This window comes from Gadus chalcogrammus, chromosome 23, assembly GCF_026213295.1.
Source record: "Gadus chalcogrammus isolate NIFS_2021 chromosome 23, NIFS_Gcha_1.0, whole genome shotgun sequence".
NCBI lineage: Eukaryota > Metazoa > Chordata > Actinopteri > Gadiformes > Gadidae > Gadus > Gadus chalcogrammus.
In genome coordinates, this window is record NC_079434.1 from 13,273,596 (window position 1) to 13,295,236 (window position 21,641).

The 21,641-nt window shown below is 45.9% G+C and overlaps 1 protein-coding gene across 1 annotated transcript in view; it reads left to right on the plus strand.

Moving 5' to 3' along the window:
- The window catches only part of LOC130377679 (uncharacterized), a 25,499-nt gene extending 10,204 nt beyond the window's left edge, over positions 1-15,295 (plus strand). Inside the window, exons 5-12 of the mRNA XM_056584834.1 lie at positions 2,149-2,253; positions 2,940-3,023; positions 5,427-5,654; positions 6,076-6,173; positions 7,589-7,675; positions 7,921-7,991; positions 9,592-9,709; positions 15,035-15,295. Of these exons, the coding sequence (XP_056440809.1) occupies positions 2,149-2,253; positions 2,940-3,023; positions 5,427-5,654; positions 6,076-6,173; positions 7,589-7,675; positions 7,921-7,991; positions 9,592-9,709; positions 15,035-15,295 (1,052 nt within the window). The remainder of the gene's footprint in view (positions 1-2,148; positions 2,254-2,939; positions 3,024-5,426; positions 5,655-6,075; positions 6,174-7,588; positions 7,676-7,920; positions 7,992-9,591; positions 9,710-15,034) is intronic.
- The last annotated feature ends 6,346 nt before the right edge of the window (positions 15,296-21,641 follow it).

Consider the following 21,641-nt stretch of genomic DNA (forward strand, 5'->3'; position numbering starts at 1 on the left):
ACAACTGCAGGCGCTATAGGAGAAGTCGTTCGTCTCGCCGACGGTCCTTGTCTTTTCTCCCTCCATCTATCTCTCTGCTTTTCATCCCAGATAAGACAGATAGCATGTGCCCCCCCCCCAACCCCTCCCCCCCCCACGCTAAAGAAGAAGACTAGCACATCCATATTTAAAAACAGCCAGACAACCCAAAGTATTACTGAGGGGAAAACTTGTGACTTGTGAAACTCCTGTGTCCAATCAATCATTCATGGGAGAGAACGCCGTTGTTATTCTGCTCCACGCATGGATGAGGGGTAGGAAATAAGTGTAAGTATTACTGTGTAATATAATTGTAAATCATTCCACATAGCATACCTGTAAATAATGCATTACGATACAAGGATTTAATATCACCGTTATAAGAACTGAAATTGTCCTCGTTCGTTTTGTGAATGTGTTCATTATTAAGCCACAAAGTCAATTGTTATGTTGTAATTATATTCTGTGTGGGACTATTACTTGCAATGATTTTAATAAAAACATTTATTTATATATACGTTACAATGCAATATGCTACAAATAATTACACACGTTTGGTTGAACCAAAAGTCAGAATGTCATTATGTTTGTGCCTTTCATTTATATTGATCTTATCTTGCAAATATTGAATTGCAGTTCTTTGAATGCAACTAGGAATCTAAATTGTTTATAGACAAAAAAGGATTCCGTAGCACAGAGTTTAGGAAAATCAAAGATATGGAAAAAGATAGATCCGCAAGGCTTCTGCTATTATGAAAATTTGCATTTGGAAAGAGATTACCTCATAACCTCAAAGCTATTTGCAGAGAAACTGCTTAGAACTCTGTTGACAATAACGAAAGAGGGAGTATTTAACGTGTGAATTTTACAGTTGTTGTGTCGTATACCGTCACCAAAGTCAAACGGCTGCTCGTACACATTCAAAGTGTGAGCGAAAGAGTGTAAAAACCTTTCACCGGCATTTCATGAGAGCACAGATGAATCCCAGTGAGGATTTTTCGGAGGGCCATGATGGTGTGCTAGGGGGCTCCCTTGTGCAAACACACTCCCCCCCCCCCCCCCCTACATCCGAGCGCCACTGATACACTCCCCACTTCCATAAAGGCGACCCTTGTGCCGGAGTTTGTAACGTACGATTCGATGGCCCCCGTACGTATCCCTTCACCCGCCCCCGCCCCAACAACCAAAGGGATACAAGCGAAGCAATTTAGATTTGACTAAAATATTCAGAGGCTGTAATGAGACCGATTTTTTTTGGGTTCAGAGAGTGACTTGCCGGGGAGCAGTCCTAATAGAAGGGGCCTGGGGGCCGAGGGATTCTCATAAACTCTGCCGAGCGGACTCCGTGCTCATAGGTCACCGATTGCTAATAAGAAGTCAATGGGACACGGGTTTGGGTTATTTTTCTTTGCATGTGTGCCCACCCCCCTACACCCTCTGCCCCCCTTTACCCCTTTTCCTCACACCACCACACCCACCCACCCCACTCTCTCCCCCCATAAGTCGTTGGGGTCCGTTTTGGGGCCGCTGACCTCGAGAGTATTTAGAAGAGGTATTGTCTTTAAAAGTGCAGGTACTTTTATTTTGGCGGCGGGCAGAGGGGGTTGCTTGAAGACTTTCTCATTAGCCGCTTTTGAACGCGGCGCAAACATATGGCGGTCGTATTTAAGAGATTGCCTGCCGTGACCTTTCGCCGCATGCTAATTAGGCCCCAAAGCATCGTGGGCCGCGGAACGAAACCCAGCACTGCGTCTCCCTCACTCTCCCTCTCTCGGTTGCCTCCCTCGACCACTTTCCCTCTCTCTCGCTCTCTCCGTCTCCGTTGGCCCCGTCTCATCTTCCACTTGCCTTATCAGGTAGCAGGGGCCTAACTGCCCTAGCCAACACACCTCCCCCCCCCACCTCCCCCACCACCCCCAACCACCACCACCCCCTCGACAGTGTGGGTTTCAAAATTAACATTTCGCTCCATGTGCTTCTAATAACCACTAACCTGAACCTATATACCCACATCCAATCCCACAACCCCTACCTCACCCCACCCACCTCCACACTTCCACCACTTATACCTCTCCCTATTTCCCCCCCCCCCCTATTTTCTCACCCCACACTTTTTCATTTTTGTCGTAGGAAATGAGCGCACCCAAAATTACTTTGACCCGTCGCCGGAGACGCGGGCGGACCCAAGGCGCGACGGGACGGCCCGGGTCAACACGCAAGATGAGCCGGAATTAAGTATGCCATTTCCCCGCCATAATAGTTCTCCTCGGTTCATTAAAGGGAGGTGAGGAGATCACTCACGGCAAGGGGCGGACGCCATTTTCCCCCCCGTCGCCGCGACGACCGGCTCTCCATGTAAATACACCGAAACGCACGGCGAAGGAGGACGGATTGGCCGCTCCGCTCCTCGCTATCATTGACGAAGGTCACCAATCATTGGTCGGTGCTCGTTTCTATTTTTTTGCATTGGATGAAACGCGACAGAGCCACATGAATAGCCTGCACCCACTTCTAAAGCATTGGGTGAGGGCCCCCTATTAAAAGCAAGCTCCTGGGAGCCAGGTAATATGCATGCTATAATGAAACATGGCTATTAATGGAGGAGCCATTTCACCTGTATCTTTTGGATATCACTGCCGTGTAATTTCAAAAGGATTGGCCAGACCAAATCTCATCATATGATGACAGGCCCGCTAAGAGGCATGTAAATGTTTCCATGTCATTACTCCTTGGTGCATCTCCAACCTGGCCTGGTTTTTTCTGCGGGGATTCATGTACAATATAAGGTCTCTCTGAGATGTCTGGAAATGACCAGAAACAAATTAAGGTCGCTAAAAGCTGCATTTCTCTGCCTAAAAGAACATGTAGCCAGATTTGTTTATGTTTATTCCATGTTTTTCTACTTTTCTGTTGAAATGTAGCAATGTTGAGCGTTGATGAATATCAGCTGTATCAGAGAATGGCAGAACTCCTGGAAGAGGAGGACGGGTTCATAGACCTGCCGGGTAAGTGTCACCATATTGAACTTACGCAATTATAATTTTAAATGTGATTTATTCGTCAACCTCAGATTTTTCCCATTGCCTCATATTTTCCTCCAACCCATTATCAACCGTTTTGGTTGTTCTTCCGCTTTTTTGTTGTTGATTTTTCCCATAAGTCAAAGGTGAATTATTGTTGTGGCCTAAAAATATTTGACTTCTTGAATGTTTTCAGTTATTAACATGTATGAGAAAAACGTTTTGAGTGAACCTTTAAATTTTCGTGTCTTATTACTTAAACGTGGGAAACAAACATTTCTAACAACAAACAGTCGAAGACACCAACAACAAACAAAAGCTAGCTAGGAACATTGCTGCCCCAGCAGACTGATCACACTTGCTTTCCAAGCAGAAGCTATTGTCTGGCAGTAGGCGTGCCTTTTCTCATTAGCCTGGCCTCATTTGAATATGTCGCCATACAGGAAACACTGAGGTGGCGTTAAGCTTGGGATTGTTCTGGGTGAAGACAGTCGCACCAGATCCTGTTGACATGACGCACATTTTCCTTGTAATACCGGCGCACAAGTGATGGGCTTAGGCCCGCTTCTACACGCTAGAATTTACCCTTCTCGTATTATTCGCCATTGTCTCGGATTTAGCTGTAGCGCCGAGATTAGCAGCCCCAATCCTTTGTCTCGGAATGTTCATGAAATCCCGCCGAAAAAAAAAAAAGTAAAGAGGATCTTGGATTAACGGTTCGTCCATGCAATAGGCAGAGAGACATTGAGAAGGAGGGGAAGAAAGTGAGGAAAGGAAGGAGAGAGGAAGAAGAGTGAGAGGAAGACACAGGGGAGAGGGGAGAGCTTGTTCTGGTGGATTGCTAGCATGGGGCTAAGGCGAGTGCCGGTTAGCTCTCCTTTCCCGCCACAATGGACCTGAAGACAATGACCTTATGTCGTTGTGTTGCATTGATGCCTCCCACCGGTGTGGGCAGCACTAGTTGTTGTCTGGTATCTTTGAGACTGGCTCAGTGTAAGTCATTGCTGATCCCCATGCTTTGTCACTAGCTTCAGGTTTTTCCCTCTCTTATTTAGCTTTAGCAGCCTGCCACAAAGCACTAGGCTATACACATGTTGGGAAGAAGGGAACATGAATAAGACTAAGTATTAATGAAATGGACAGAGGCCAGCGCTGTAGATATTTTTCCAGGCGTATTCCAGGATGAATCTCCCCGTGTCTGTCTGAGATCGTCAGTGCTTGTGTTTATTTCAATACATTATTTTCCATTTGGCTGGAAGATCTGAGCAGGGAGAGCTGGCATTCTATTCATTCTCATCTCGAGTATGGCAGGAGAAACTGAATCTTACCTCGACGTGCGAGGCATTAGGCAGTGGTATCAGCTTTGGCTCTCCACGCATGTCGGACTGCACACGTCGAATATCCAGCAGATTAGAGGAAAATTCTGCTTTCCATCAAACAGGCAGACCAGTGCCGGGAAGACAGGCTTTATCAAATGCAGGAGATGACGCCTTTCTCATTTCTGACACATTTTTTGAGGATAAACTGATAGTTTTTTGCAGTATGCCAAGTCTCGGTTTGTTGATTTCTTGAAACCTAATTAAATCAATCATAACGTTGGTCAGAGTATCAATGCAATCTGAAATGGAACTACAGAAGACTGGCTGACTGAATAGATGGAAGGATGGCTGGATTGATCTATTGATGGTTATATGGAGGAGCCGTTTGTTTAATAAATTATCCAATTGATACTTGTATCGTGTATCATCCGCGCCTTTGAAAGAGGTGCCATCATTCATAATTATTAAAAGGCTGCACATATTTGGAGTGTCTCGCAAGACTGCGATGCGAGCATGTTAGCTGTGTGAATCAAAGCCGGCTTGTGTAGTTCTTCTTTTCGTACTGTTCCATCGTTTGCCAGGCGAACTTTGTCAGTGTGAATATTTTAGGGTCAGAATAGGATACATAAAAGCCAGCGCTTTTCAAGTATGCTGTCAGCCTCCCTCAGAATGTGTGAATAAAACACCAAGGTACTGCTCTGGCTGTGTGTGTGTGTGTGTGTGTGTGTGTGTGTGTGTGTGTGTGTGTGTGTGTGGTGTGTGTGTGTGTGTGTGGGTGTGTGTGTGTGTGTGTGTGTGTGTGTGTGTGTTTTTCTGTCTGCATTTGTCGGTGTGCATTCATGAATACATGTGAATGTGTGTCATTTTTTGGATCAGTGAAGATATGTGTACATGTATGTGTGCATGTTCTGTTTTTGTAGGAGGAATAGGTACAGTACACTGATAGGAGTGAGTTTCTGTGTGTATTTCTGTGTATGTAAATTTTTATTCATACAAAAATGTGTGTGTGTGTTCGTATGTGTGCGCATGCTTTCAAATGACGTGCACCTGCTAATGCACACCTCTCCAGGTACGCTGTTAGCCCCCAGGGATGAGGAGGACTCTAGGGTGAAGCCGGGTGGTGCATGGCATCAGCCCCACAGGGGAGCTCGAGCCGGGGGCCAGGGGCCCTCGCTGAGACACTCTACTGCCCAGAACGAGCCCGGGGCCCTGGCCTGGGTCGGGACCGGGCCTGGGGAAGGAGCTACTGAACTCGGAACAGACGGGACACTCCTGCCCAGAGAGAGTGCCGTCAAATGTAAGAATCTCTTGTAACTGTTGTCTATCTCTTTGCTTTATGTTTAGTGACGTCAAGAAATTGGTTTGCCTTTTTTTACCTCAGAGAGTATATTAAGCTATCAAATGGGATCTTGTTTTGATTTATTATTTAGATTTTGCTCAGAGATCTAATTTAAGGAAAAAAGTCACAAAAGGATTATACTTCCATATTAAAGGAAAAAATGTAACTTTATAGATATTTTTTATCGTGTTTGAACCTTGGCTGAACCGCCATGGCCGCGCTGACTTAGTTCACCCTGATCCAATAAGACACGATCTCACCACGACCGGGGACGGGCCTCAGCCGTCCTCCCGGAGAAATAAGAGCCAGTGCCAAAAGGTACTTTCTCTTCACTGAGGGTTTTCTCCTTCCCAAACGCGCATGGTGCCGTGCGCTCCAGCGGGGCCTGCTCCGATGCTGATCCCCTGCTACGCCCAGCAGCTGCGGGAGCGCGTGCTGCCTGACATGATCACGCTTGGCAGCCTTTCACTGCAGCAGGTCAGAGCTACAAAGAGGAATATCTGTGTCATCCTCCCATATTCACCAGCACGTCGGCCATGTCCATTATGTTGTCGTTTCAGCCCATGCGGCTAATGGACATGTTTTTTATTTTGTGTGTGTGTGTGTGTGTGTGTGTGTGTGTGTGTGTGGGTGTGTGTGTGTGTGTGTGTGGTGTGTGTGTGTGTGTGTGTGTGTGTGTGTGTGTGTGTGTGTGTGTGAAAGAACACGTGTGTGTGTGTGTGAGAGAGCGTGTGTATGTGTGTGTGTGTGAGAGCACATGTATATGAGTGCATGTGTCTGTTTTTTTTGTGTGTTTCTTTGCATGCCTTTGCCTATTCTTACGGTTTCTTACAGATCTCTACGCATGCATAACTCACTCACTATCTAAGTCTTTTATAATTTATTATTATGCAGAGAAATGGTATTTCAAGGAAATGGATTGTGTGACTATTGTCTTTGCGAATAGTTCTTCTGAAAAACTATTCTTTAAGGAGAAATTTAGTTTTCCTGTGAAGTTATGTTAAAGATCTATAGCTGCCTCCAAAACATGTGTTCGTATTTCATCCCCTTAGAAAGGAAACATAAAAAAAACAAAAAAACAAGCGCATTGGATTTCCATTGTTTCGTCTGAATCTAGATTACACAGGAACCCAAATTAACCCATATGTAAACAGAACCCCGTACTCTTCCCTTTTTTGTTTTTCATCAACTATATTTATAGATATCATTTCACTTGAAAAACGCAGAAGATGAGGGAGACGTAGGAGCCTATAGATGAAACAAAGTCAGTTATGTTTGAGAGACACAAACAAAAGGATTCGACAACACGCGCCTCACTGTTGAAAGCCATTTGACTCATCCTCCTTCATCGGAAAATCAGGGGCATCCTCTGTGTTCATCAGCGCAGGATCACTGTGCGTTTCCCATTCTGCCCTTAACATGTATGCAGTCACTGATTGTCTCCACACCCACTTCGCCTTTGAAAACATATTATCCACAAGATTTCACATCCACATGGAAAACAAAAAAAGGGGCTTTTCTCGTACTCCCTCCCCATCCTGACACACAAAAGGCGAGGCTAGGGCGGGACGTTACCACTTAGCGCAGTCAATGCATCTAAATTGGGCTGTTGAATGTGCTGAGTGAACGTAAAAAAAATAAATAAAAAAGGCGGAATAAAAAGCAGCAGAAATGGTAATCAAATGCTACGTGTCTTTAGGGTCTGGCTCCGTATCGATTGCCTGCAGATTGCATTACGGTCGCGTCTTGTTCTAAGGCATTGTGTGTAATTCAAGCATTGTGGCTTGATGCTCTTTGTCATAACGCTGCATCAAAACAAAGTGTGCGCATTTTTTTTTTGTGTGAGTACAATCTGTGTGTGTGTGTGTGTATGTGTGTGTGTGTATCTCTAGAAGCCGCCGGCAGAAGGCCTGCTGAAGAAGCGTAAGCGTGCGAACAGAAAGGAGAAAATAACGTCTTTCTTCGGAAGAGGAGTAAAGGTATACGCGCTCGTTTGAGTCTTAGAGATAAAACGCTTTTATTTTTTTGCACAACTGCTTATATAAGACATTTGTATCATCTGTAGGGATGTTTGGTATTCATTATTTTGTTAGGATTTTACTGGTTGTAATCTATGTAATTCTTAAAACTAGATCTGAGGCTGAAATGTTTCCCTACAATTTTGGGTCAGTTTTGTCCATTTAACATCGTCGACAATACTTTGAATCATGAATGCAATATACAGGAACCATATACGCAGAGAGACGCCACACGAGAGGCTCAAGGACAGTGTGACGACGCAGCAGCTTTCCAGTGGTAAGCGGGTACCCGTTCCATATCGCTCTGCATGTGCACAAATAATATCGCATGATTATTAATTGTGCAAAAAAGAAAAGGAAAAAAAAATCCCTGTGACATTTCAGAGTGATTGTGAATTCATATCTCCTCTACAGTACAGTAGAGTACCAGGGCCATTGCAATGTCCTGCTAGCGTTGCATTATGGGTAATATAGCTGCAGGGTGGGCCCCATGTCGCTGGGTTCATGAGCAGCATCCATTCGTGCTCTGTCCACTCCAGTCGGAGACGACACCGTAGCTCAGCACACGATCCCCCGAGAACCGCTTTGCTACGTTTAAATCGCTCCAGTCTTTTTTCGTAATTAAGGACTTCCATGCAAAAGAGCGGAGGCGGAAATCGGGAACAGTGCACGTCGAGAGAAGCGTTATTCGTGCACCTGCTTTGCTTAGCAGGCGGGTTGGTGGGCCGTGGTGGGACGGCCGGTCGCTGTCAGATGAAGATGGTTGGAGTTTAGCGTCGTGACCCCATCGCGGCGGCCTTGAACCCCGTGAAATTCCTCTTTTTGGTTCCGTTTGGGGGGCGGCGAGGGGAAAGGGGGTGTTGGAGGGGGGGGGGGGGGGGGGGTTGTCTATTAGACATGGAAGACTTTTCTCGCCGCTTCATCACCTAGGGCTACATCTGCCTGAGATTGAACGTGAAACCATTTCACTTTTTTCTCTCTCTTTCTCTCTCTTTCTCTCGCTCGCCCGATGAAAGAAGTATGGGGGTTGGGGGCGAGGTGGTGTATGACAGAGAAGATGAGGAAGGCCGCGGCGTTGGCTTGTTTTTGTGTTTTCGTTTTTTTTTTCTTCTTCTCCTTCATAAGGAAAAAAAATGTAATTCATTCGCATGCACTGTGTCTGATTTAATGGAGGTGGAGTAATTGCATTAGGAAGAACACATTGTGCCTTGTTGTGAACTGATGAAAGCACATGTAATACTTTTGATAGGCGAACAGAGAGAAAAGACGACAGGGGGAGAGAGAGAGAGAGAGAGAGGGAGGGGGAGAGAAAAAGAGAGGGCAAGAGAGATGGAGGAAGGAAAGAGGGAGAGAGAGGGAGAGGCAGAGCGATGGGGGAGAAGGGAAAGAAAGAGACACACAGAGTCTCGCCTTTGATGCTGAGCATTTATTTGCTGAATTATCCGTCCTCTTACAAGCACCTTATCCCCAGTCGCAGGCGGCCGGTGCCCCAGCGATATTGCTTTATTTTGAGGAATTAAGAGAGGTGGCGAGGAGACAAGCGCTGGGCGACCAGTTATTACATTACTGCTGATAAGATTGAAAGGGCTGAGCGAGAGACACACACAGACAGAGAGGGAGGGAGTGAAATTTAGAGAGAGAGAGAGAGAGACTATAGCGGAAAGTGTTTTGTTGTGGTGTTATTGGATTGGGCTGCTGTTGGCTACGGAAGGGAACAACACGACAGGGCAATATGCAGGTGAATGTTAACGGGGTTACCTTCTCGTGTGTGTGTGTGTGTGTGTGTGTGTGTGTGTGTGGTGTGTGTGTGTGTGTGTGTGTGTGTGTGTGTGTGTGTGTGTGTGTGTGTGTGTGTGTGTGTGTGTGTCATCGTGTAGCAGGACCATTGAAAACCAATCACAGAGAGTGCTCGGGGAAGGCCAAGAGGAAGTGATGGTCAAATACAAACAGATGACAGAAATCCCAGAATCCTCCTGTCCTCCTCCCCTATGGCAGGTAAATATCTGTTAACCAGCATTAATGAGAATCTGAGAGAGACACACACACACACACACACACACACACACACACACACACACACACACACACACACACACACACACACACACACACACACACACACACACACACACTAACTTATACATACACCTCATACAGACACACTGATACATGTGCGCTCTCACACTTACACACACACAAACACACACACAAATTAAGTGTATACATATGCAGGAAACATAGTGCTAAACAAACAGGAAGTAAGACAAATTCTCAGTGTTCCAAATTTGTATCAAATTCCCTCATGTTTCAAACCAGACAATATCGGTGTCTGTTTACCAAGTGTTTACCAAACCTCCAAATCAGACGGGAATTGTTTCAAAACAGCCAAATGATGTAATTATGAGAAATCCTGCGATGAATGGAATCCGTCAGCAGGAAGGTCCCCCCTATTTTACAGAGATTTATTTTTCCTCTTTTAATCTCACGCTCTCTCGCTTCCCCGGCCTTAAGACGTCAACACGCGTGCAAAGGCAACAGACGCAGACAGACCAGGAATAGACGCCGGCATACATGCGATGGCCATGCACATCGCCGCATGCAAAATGCAGCACAACAGGATGTTCCATAATGTCCTTTAGCTTAAAACACAAACACAAAGGAGTGAGTGCACTTATGAAACCGCCATTCCAGCAGGCTGTCTTCGCTCGGGAAAAGGGGTTTCTACCACAGTTTATGATGTCACTCATGACTTCTCCGCTGTAGTTTCTGTACTGTGTACGGAGGGATACAAGATAATAGAACAGAATAGGTGGTATGGTAAAGAGGGTAAAAGGGAGCTGACAGGGGCAAACAGAATATCAGAGAGGGCTAACTCGGAGGAGGCTGCAGCGTCGTAGCATGGCTGGCTATGGTAACAGCTAGATGTTAGTGGGCTGGAGGTGCAATGCATCTTGGGAAGGGAGGACGTGGTGCCACCGTGCAGGCTTAAAGATGTAATGAATCTTCAATCAGGGGGGGGAGGGGGAGGGGCTGGTGGTGGTGAGGGGGGGGAGGGGGGGGGGGGCTGGTGGTGGTGAGGTGGGGGAGGGGGGGGGGGGTGATGGGAGGGGGAGGGGGGGTTCCTTCCAGGGTGACAACTGGCTTTGAGGAAGGTTGTAAATGCAGGGGAGATTGTGGTATAATTCCTCAGACTGGCGTTTGTGCCCCCAAGTCACCATTCGATTATCTCCCAAATTGCTGTGTTTCACTGAGATAAAGATTTTTTATGGCTTGCTGACTTGAAACAACCAGCCCAGGCAGAGAAAGCGGTGCGCGAGGAAGATGGGGGAGAGAGAAAGAAAGACGGAGAGAGAGAGACAAGCAATGGCCAAACCTGCCATGCATAGTAATTTCAATTGGTAAATGACAAAATCTTTGTTTATGTGACATTTTCCTGAAAATTGCTGCAGCGCGATGAATCTGAAATATAAAATGTCACATTTGGCATGCAAAACTATGAAAATATATTTCTGTGCAAAATTCATGGAGGCATTTAATTTAGAACGTGTTTAATAACTAAGGCAGCCTGCATCTGTAATCCTGCCTTGAGGTCCCAAAAAGATTGTCATATTTATTCTTTGCTTTCTTCAGCCCCCTCCTTCATTCCAAAGCCAAGAGAAAAAATTTAAGGGTAAACGTTCATTGTTAATTACGATTTACTAATTAAAATGAAAATAATTAACGAGAAAGCTTAATCTCTGAATATTAGCCCGTACTTAGAAAAGAAAGGAAGTTTTTGTATGTGGCATTTCCTGTGTCTGGGAAAGGGTGTATTTTGTGTGATCAGTCAATGTGCAGAAAAAAAGCGCTGAAAAGATTTCTCTTCTGCAACAACAACGGCAACACACACACACACACACACACACACACACACACATACACACTCGCACACAAAAAAAGAGGACAGGGCGTGTTGCCAGGAAAAGCCACAGAGCATCCCATCGCTGGAGTCTTTGATCTCATCTGCAGGAGTGCTGTAATATTACGGCACTTTAGGCTCAACTCCAGCTCGGGGTGGGCGATGAAAAAGCCCAGATGACAACCAAAAAAACAAACACTAACGACACCTCTGGTTCGTGAAAACCTGGCGTCTCTGTTTCTCCGCGGCCTCGTGATCTCGACGCTCTGTTTCCTGGTGCGTGCCAGCGTGTTTGAGCCAGACCGTCACAAGACAGAGAAATGGGATTTAAACAGGAGCCTGCTGCCATCGTTATTATTGTGATCATTTTCATTATTTTTCCATTATACTTTCGCCTGTCTCCGCTCTTCACGTCTTCATCCACTGCTGTCTGTGAGTCGGATTACTTCCAGTGTGTGTGTGTGGGTGTGTGTGTCTGTGTTTGTCTGTGTGTGTATCTGTGTGTGTGTGTTTGCAGGGGGGATGGGGTTGGAGGGATAGAAGTCCTCCATCACCTCCTCCCCAATGTAAAATGTGTGGGCTAAACCGCTTTGCCACCAATTATACTAATTTCACTTCTGCCTAAATTGTGTTGTTGTTCGGGTATATGCAAAGATGCTCAGAGAGGGAAGATTGAGGGGCATTACTGCAGGGCTCAGCTCACAGCTTTCCACCCTCGGAGACCGGGCACTGCCAGCGCTGGCTAGGACAGAAGCCTACGTATTTGCGCCGGCTAGCATGCGTGCTAACTTCTTTGTCAACACAAACGTGTCTGTGTGTGTGTGTGTGTGTGTGTGTGTGTGCGTATGTATGTGGGTTTGTAGCAGTGTGTGTTTGTGCAGGGCAAGCATGTATGTGTTAGCATGTGTGTGTGCTAACGGTATCGTAAACAGCTACCGATATTGTGAATACAGTTGCATATTTTGCACTGTGTGTATGATAGTGTGTGTGTCGTTAACGTTCACAAAGCATTTTCTGACTTTGTTTTTTGTCTTTTTGACTCTGACCTTTTTCTGCAACACTTGGTTCCAATTTCCTGTTTATGTTAAAGCGAAGACGCAACATAATGACCATAATGACGATGATCACAACCAAAACACGGGAACCAGACCGAGTGAGGAGGTTGAGGGACACTGAATGAAAACCGGAGGCACCCTTCAACGAAGCTCAGTGGAGGAGGAGGAAGAGGAAGAGGAGGAGGAGGGGGGGGGGGGGAGGAGGAGGAGGAGGAGGCAAGCTCCAGGGTTTGGCCCTCTGGATGCTGAGGCGCAGGGAGAGTCTTTATGTGGTGTCTCTCTTCAGCGGACGGACATGATACCCCCGGCCGCTCCTATGCAGATACACACTAGCATAGTAAGCCATGAAAGGGACCCTCGCATACTGTAAAACATGAAATAAACGGAAGAATACACACAAGGGTGCGTTCCTACCCTAGCTGTGTGGCATTCACTTAGTCATAGCACCAACCATCAGAAATCTGAAGCCAGTTTCGTCATCTTCGGTCGGGAAGAGGAGACTAAGGGAAGGGGTGGTGGTTGGGGGTGCCGGATGGAGGGTTGGGTGGGGGTGGTGGATGCTTGGCGGGGTGTGTGTGTGTGTGGGGGGGGTAGTCAGCCGTCTGTCAACGTGTCTTCCGTTCGCTCCGACAATGACTCAGTGTCATGTCCGCTGCGGGCGGCGAATGCATAAAGAGAGAGTCCTCCCACTCTACGGCCATGCCGGCTTATGACTTACCAGAGGCTCTTCTGTCCCGGCGTGCTTCCTGTTTCATATTCAACTCTCTCCCAATGTATATCTCTCTCTCTCTCGCTCTCGCTCTCTCTCTCTCGCCCCATGATCCCGCTGAATTTTACTTCTGACTCGGAACACACAGCCCCTTTTCCTTCCGGGTGCTTCCTGGGTGCCTCGTTCACCCACATTGAGGCGATTTGATGGCCGTTTTTTGGACATGCTGTTGCATTGCGCGGCATTATATTAAATTGCGGCGCAGGCCAGACGCTCTCCTTTCAGACGGCCACACACAGTGCTCATTCATAATCAAACCCAGTGTGTGCTGCACACCGCCTCAACACGCTCGACGAAAAAACGCAAAGCAGACACAAAACAGATATTAGTACACATACAAAGTACAAATACTCCATGCAGGGAGAGGTTGTTTTTGGGCATTGTTATGGTCATGACTTACATGAACAAAAGGCAAGGCATAGATAAAGATTTGGCCGTTGGGGCCTTTATCAAAGGAATAAGGGGGAAAAAAGTAACACATTAACAATGCACTGCGTGTCGTGTGTCCACTGCTGCGTGAGGCAAAGCCACCGTCATGCTGTGGAGAGAGAGAGAGGAGGAAAAAAAGCGCCATGCAAATGCATGGCAGCTTGTGGCGAAACAAACAAGAGTCCTCTCTGTAATTGTAAACATGGAGACAAAGAATGCATGGAGGGGCGCAGGATGCACACATGCACCGGGACGCGGACGCATTAGAGACGTGTGCTCACACGCAAGCAGACACGCATACGCGCGCGCACACACACACACACACACACACACACACACACACACACACACACACACACACACACACACACACACCACACACACACCACACACACACACACACACACACACACACACACACACGCGCATGCACACAAACACACACACACACACACATAAAAAAACACACTTATACTAGCACACACACACTTGCATAAACAAATGCATACACACACACACACACACACACACACACACACACACACACACACACACACACACACACACACACACACACGTTGAGACACACATACGTTGAGACACACATAAACACTTCCACAAACAGACACACATAGAGATTCCCACACAAAAGGAGAGGAGATGGTTAAGTTAATGGCGGTTCGCTGCTGTCTGGTCTGTGTCCTGTCTGAGCTCAGGGAGGCACCGCTATGAGCTCATTCAAATACTTAATCTGTCCTCCTTTTTCCCTTCTGACTCCAATCCTGATAGACAAACTAATATTTGCATCGCATGTATTTGCAATCAGCGACATAAACAAATAAAAAAGTTTGTCGCTACAAAGCATTCTTTTGTGTGTGTGTGTGTGTGTGTGTGTGTGTTTGTCTCTGTGTGTGTGTATGTGTGTCTGGTATTTCCAAACCATCAAAAGTCTTGGGGTAAGTGGGTATCATCTAATCCATTGATTGTAGGCCTTTTTATAGCCTATATATGCCACTTTAATGTTTTGGTTTTTATTTATCAAGAGAGATTCAATTTATACATTTGGATCTCCATCACCAACATTTAAACGGTCGTTCGACCAATCAAATGACACCACATTGTAACCAATGGCTGTCTTACCTTTCTTCAAATATTATCATCTCTCTCAGGAGGAACCGCACCAGCCCATCGACGTGCGGGTTCGATGCCTGAGGGCCGTCCGGGACAAACTGCCCAGGGGCCTCTACACGGTCAGCGTAAGCCTCCATGCTCGTCTTGGGGGCCCGGCCCTCACCCAGTCAGGGGCCGACTCGGACCGCGCGGCCGAAAACACCACAGAGCCGGCAGAGCACGGGGGCCGCTACTACGACACGGCGCTGCACTTCAACCAGAGCACGCGCATGGTGAGCCTAGCGTTCAGGAGAGCTTAGCATTCAGGAGAGGCTAGCGTTCAGGAGAGCCAAGCCTTCAGAAGAGCCTAGCATTCAGGAGAGCCTAGCATTCGGGAGAGCCTAGCATTCAGGAGAGCCTAGCATTCAGGAGAGCCAAGCGTTCAGGAGAGCCTAGCGTTCAGGAGAGCCTAGCGTTCAGGAGAGCCTAGCGTTCAGGAGAGCCTAGCGTTCAGGAGAGCCTAGCATTCAGGAGAGCCTAGCCTTCAGAAGAGCCTAGCATTCAGGATAGCCTAGCCTTCAGAAGAGCCTAGCATTCAGGATAGCCTAGCCTTCAGGGGAGCCTAGCATTCAGGAGAGCCTAGCCTTCAGGAGAGCCTAGCATTCAGGAGAACGCCAGCCAAACGAGTCTACACAGGATCCTGCAGGGATGGGAAACAGATAGAGCATCCGTCCCCATTCCGTTTGACCTCTTTATCCGCCCTGAGATCTAGATTACCTCTCTGAGGTTTTATCAATGCTCGGAATCTACCAGGGAATGTGACTCTTGTGAATTCATCATGTTGGATCACTTCAGAGGCACGAGAGTGGTTAGCTCCAGTCAGCCACTGTCTCTGTGTAACGACAAAGGATCTCAACCTCTCCCTAAACCGGCCTGTATGGCTTGTTCTGGAATTTCCCCTCCATTGGTCAAGCACAGTGTCAGAGAACCTACTGTGACCACATTCCTTCTTTTGCTTCATTGTTTTCGTTTGCGAGTGGGAAGGGAATTACTCTAACTATAAGGGACTGGAAGTTGAAGTGGCCGTCCTAAAGTTAACACAGCTTTCCTTCAAAGTTCTCTTTGAGTGAAAGTGTGTAGCGGCCATCCATTCTTCTTGAACAGATGTGGCTGGGCTTTGAGAATCGGAACGAGATGTACATGTTGAGAAGGTACATCTATTCTATATATCCTCTGCTCCTCCCTCTACTCTTCCTATGGCCTTGCATCATTTCCTGTGCATGGATTATATTGGCATATCTACAGGAAATGGCAGCTCACCAATGTAAACAGACCTATGGAGGAAGAAAGGCATGGCCCGCATGACAATCATTTCAATGAAATTGAATGGATATTGCTTAAATAAATGCCCGCATATAACCATAGGTTATCTTGCAGTATTGCAGCGAGCACAGATTATTTTTATTCTTTATTTTTATTTTAGTTTTGAGCTGAACAGAGAAATCCCAAAATATGTTTTACTATCGGCTGTTCATTCGATTCAGGGTTTAGTTTTTTTCAAGTGAATTGACCTCGGCTTTAAGGGAAAGGAGAGCGAGAGCCAGAGCCAGTGACATGTTTCTATCCCCCATTGAGACTAATGTGTTTTTATTCAACAGGGGAAGGCTAGAACCAGTTTGTGATTTGTGTCTATGGGAGTTCATTCAATAAGCAGACCCCCTTTATTGAACCGATGCTTGAGAGAGAGGCTGCTTCAAATGCAGCTCTTTGAGGTGCACTCTTGTGTGTTGGGGGAAAAAAAGAGCGACATCAATATAAAAAACATATCCCTCATCTGAGAACAATTTTGACACTGAGAGGCTTTGAATTAAAACACTCTCTCACTTCCAATTGGACTAGGGAAGCCTTTGATGTGAGATTCAATAGAAAGTTATCAACAAAATGTGATCAGAAACCAGGGCATAATGTATTCAAGACACAAAGTAAGCAAATAAAAATGTATTAGCATGCTATGTATGTCAAAATATACAACGCTACGTGAGTGTGTCAACACCAACTTTATATTTCGGGAATTCATCTTCTTTGCTGTACTCCGTTCCAACTGGGTTTATATCAATGGTGGCATAGATTGAGAAGGAAGCAGACGGGAAAAGGTTATGAGAAGTTATATTAAACAGAAACTGTGCGCTTAGGAGTATCCAGGTTTGGCATATGAAAATATGGCACCGCTCGCTCAGTGATTTTTTTTCTTCCATATATCTCCATCAATATGAATAAAACGGCAACTTTTCAAACATGACATTTAATCCATGCATGTAAATCAAACCGGGGGATCAATTATTCATTTATATAAGGCGAGTAATGTTTTACTGGAATGAAAATGAAGTATGAATGCAGTGAAAAGATAGTGAGTGCAGTGAGGGCTACAAGGTGGCGAAGGAGACAAGTTATGAACTTGCTAAAAAGCATTATTTTTTTTATTTTATTAAAATCCTCTTTAGCTTTCTTTTTTGAATGAAGAAACAAGTCAGATTCAAGCAACTGTTCAAAGTTACTTTTTACTGCATACTTTACTAAACCATGAATTTTATTTACATTTTTTCATCCCGATTCAAATCAAGTATGAATTCCTCCGATTGCCACATTTAAGAAGCTACTCAAAGATTAAAATAGACAAAAACAAACAAAACACACATTTTCCAGGAACCCGCACAGTAATCTTCCTGAAACCCACATGGCCTACTCTCTGGTTGGGAAGCCTTAGCTTTTGGATTATGAAGTGATATGTTTATTCACTGCTGCAGTGGGCACAATGCATACAGATTTGCAGGAGGAAAAACTAAATAACTAAAAAGTCTGGCGTCACACATACCCACATACACAGACTCTACTGCACACACACTCTCATGCACACGCACGCACGCACGCACGCACGCACGCACGCACGCACGCACGCACGCACGCACGCACGCGCGCGCGCATGAGGACAACTAAATCCATCAAGAAATCTCCCTGTTCCCATGAAGTCTTGCACATGCTCATATTTAGTAGCAACTCTAAAGGCCTTAACCGTGTGTGTGTGTGTGTGCGTGAGAGTGTTAGAGTGTGGACATTCTCAATGTGCTGACGTGGGTGTTTTCACAGAGCTCCGACATCCTGATAATATTGTCTTTGGTTCCCATCTGACTGAGATTTTTCTTTGGCAAAAACTCTACGCCGACCTCGCTGGAAAATCTGGGATGTGTTTCTGAGGTAAAAAAAGGTTTAAGGAAACGCCTCCTGTCGCTAACCCTCCCGCCCTCCTACTCCCAGCGCGACGTCTGCTACCGATGCTGCTGCTGTTGTTGTTGATGTTGTGGTTGTTGTTGTTGTTGTTGTCGATGACTTATAGGGACAAAAAACGCTGATCAGATTTGTCAAAGTCAATCAGAATCAGGCTTGACTGTCTTTTCTCTCTCTCCCCCCGCTGTCTCTCCACGTGTCTCTTTCGCTTTTTTTCTCCCCCTCCCTCTCGCTCTCTCTTGCCCACGTTATAGCGTGTGATGTGGGGATGTTTTCAGTTCTCTTCGAAAAGAGGAAATGAGGAATTAGCTATAGTAGGAGGAAGCCAGGAGCTTATTTTCTTTTTTTTTCTCTGACTCTCTCTCTCCCTCTGCCTCTTTTTTTTTGTTCACTCTGAGCTTTGTGTGTCTGAGGTTGGAATTAAAAAGAAAATAGGCATAGTGTGGAGTTTATAAAGACTCTGCTCTGTCTCGTCCCCGATTGGGGACACGTGAACGTTGAGGAGGTTTCAGGCCTACGGTCTTTGTTTCAATGTGTGGGATGGAAGTAAAAAAACATAAACATCTAAAAATGTCAAGAAAAAGCAGATGATGAAGATAGGAAAAGGGGTTGGAAAATATAAGAAAGTAAAGATGGGATGAATTGGGGATAGAAAATCTGGATCTTGTGCCCCCTCCCTCCCTCCCTCCCTCCTTGAAGCTTCTTTTGGCTCCTTGCAGGATCAACTTTCACTCCACGTGTGCATGTAACGTTTATCATTTTACTTTGATTAAATTAAATGTATTTTACTTTTTCTTTAACATAAGGAAAGTCTGCGGATTAAGTTTACATTGGTATTTTTTTGGCATTGGAATTTGTATACGGTCTTGTATATATTTTTTTCAAGATAGACAAAATCTGGTTTAAATGAAATGGGATAGTGTTAATTGTGTACAAGTTTTGCCACCATGCAGCCTGATGTGTGTGTGTGTCTGTTTGTGTAAGTCTGTTCGCTTGTTGGACTTGCTTTGTCTACTTGGGAGAAGCCTGCATTACTTTGCTATCCTTACAGAAAAAATAAATACACATTAAAATGGGGCAGCTAGGACATCCCCCCCCTGACACACACACACCGAAACTAGCACGCACACACACGCGCGCGCGCATGCACAAACACACACGCACGGGCGCCCATATACACACACACCGCCACCACACTCACATGGATCACAGCACATCCGCACGCACAAATTACTATTTATGTGGGTCATATTTCTTGCAGTAAATGAATAAAATGAAATATTCTCAATATACATAATCTGTGATATTATGCCATAAATTTGTGTCCTGATTCAGACAGTACTACCCATCATTTTACAGGTGCAAACCAAAAGCAGATTAGCAGCAGGGTAGTTCGATAGACACGCATGATGAATGTCTTAACAAGTGCGCCGAATTTTCCATTACAACTAATAAAGGGATCAAATATTCCCCCCACTTGATGGATGGAGTCGCCCTCTCCGCACCGTCAGTTCATTTTTTAAGCAAACCCACCACTCTGGGTGGGTAAATAAAGATGTGTGTGTACGTGTGAGAAAGTGTTTGTCATTGACTGCTAATTACTAATTCTTATATCTTATTTCTCACTCTGCGTGCAATATCTGGGCGTATCTCGCTGATTGATAGGAGCACAAACGGACGCCGTTGTTTTATTAGCATTAACGACAACGGCAACCTTAAGGCCCTTCCCCTCTCCCTCCCTCCCCTGTGAAGCCTACCCCTACCCCCACCCCCACCCCCCCCCCCCCCCCCCCCACACCTGCTTCCAGGGAACGGGCCGAGCAGGACCGGTAGGGCAGTTGAGGGGGGCTGCTGTGAGAGCCTTCAGACTCGAGGTAGAAGGAGGCTTTGAGGTTAGGATGTGGAAGACTCTGCCCCCTGAGGGCGGCGTCCACGGTTCGTCTGTCTGTGGTTGTTTGCGTTAAGTTGAGTGTGTGTGTGTGGAGCCGTGAGTTTGTCTATACGCTCACCAAGTCGTTGTATGGTATTGTGTGCGCACGTGAGCCTCCCAAGCCTGGGGGTGAATCTGTTGTCTCGGTGCACACGGGTGCGTGTGTGTGTGCGTGCTTGAGTGCATTTGTGTACATATTCGACTTTATTTTTTTTCGTATATGGTGTGCTCCTTAAAGTGTCAGTCAAACTCCAGTTTCAATCTCAAATTCAAACTATTGTCATTATTTAAACAATATATTTATCTTTATTTTAATAAGTGACAAAATGGCCTGCTCACCCTGTTTCCAAGCTCAACGACCACCATGTTCCTTCTCATCCATGCTGGGTTCCGGGGGCCGGTTCTTTTGGGGGCAGGATTTGCCGTGCCACGTGGTGCCGTCCGCGGTGCTGCTGTTCCGGCTGGTGGCCCTGCCGTCGGGGGCCCTCAGCCAGGGGAGCTCCGTGGTGGCGTGGGGGGCCTTCCCCGTGTGTGGGGCCAGTCTCAGCCCGCTGCAGGGCAGGTAGGCACGCCGGCGGCGGAGGAACGCACCACATGCTCACACATCAGATCATTTTATCCTTTGTTTTTTATTTGATGGTGTTGTTTTAGTATCGTATTTTATGTTTAAATTCCCTTTGCCTTGTTTTTAAGATTTCTTTATTTTACCATTAATTTCAGCAATTCTGGACTTACAATGCAATCTTTCATCCTACCCTCTGGGCTATGCTCAATGCTAATTCCCATAGAATTGAGTGTACAATGGTTGGTGGGATTAATTAATGACTTGATTAGTCTGTCTGGGGTGTCAGACTAATCAAGTCTGACACGGTCTCTGTGCACCCAGGTTCAAAACACCGCTTCTGCGGGGTCAGCCCCGCCCACAGCTGGACCAGTTCAGGAAGATCGAGGCCCTAATGTGTTCGGATCTGGATCACTGGCTCTGTAACCTGTATTTCCAGGTGTGTGTGTGTGTGTGTGTGTGTGTGTGTTTGTGTACGTGTGTGTGTGTGTCTGTGTGTCAGAGAGAGTTGGATGCATTATTTGATTTACATTGCACAATTCCAACAGCTCAATATGGTGTGTATGCAAATGTTTTTTGTGTTGTGTACGTAATCATTCCTGCGTCGACTTGTTCATTTTGACCTAGATGCATAAAGAATGCATCTAATTCAACTGAAATGCATAATAATTCTTGATAATGTTGATACGGCTATTATTGCCTTTAAGATAATGTCTTATTGACATTATCTTTTCAACATATTTTTTCCTTGTGCTACTAAATATAGTTGGTCTTTATAAAAAAAAGAAAATAAGAAGCAATTAGACTCTGCCCCTCTTTTTTTTTCCACCAAGTTTGCTGACTGATGAGTCAACGGAAAATTAATTATTTAAAATTGGCGTTGTCTCTGTCA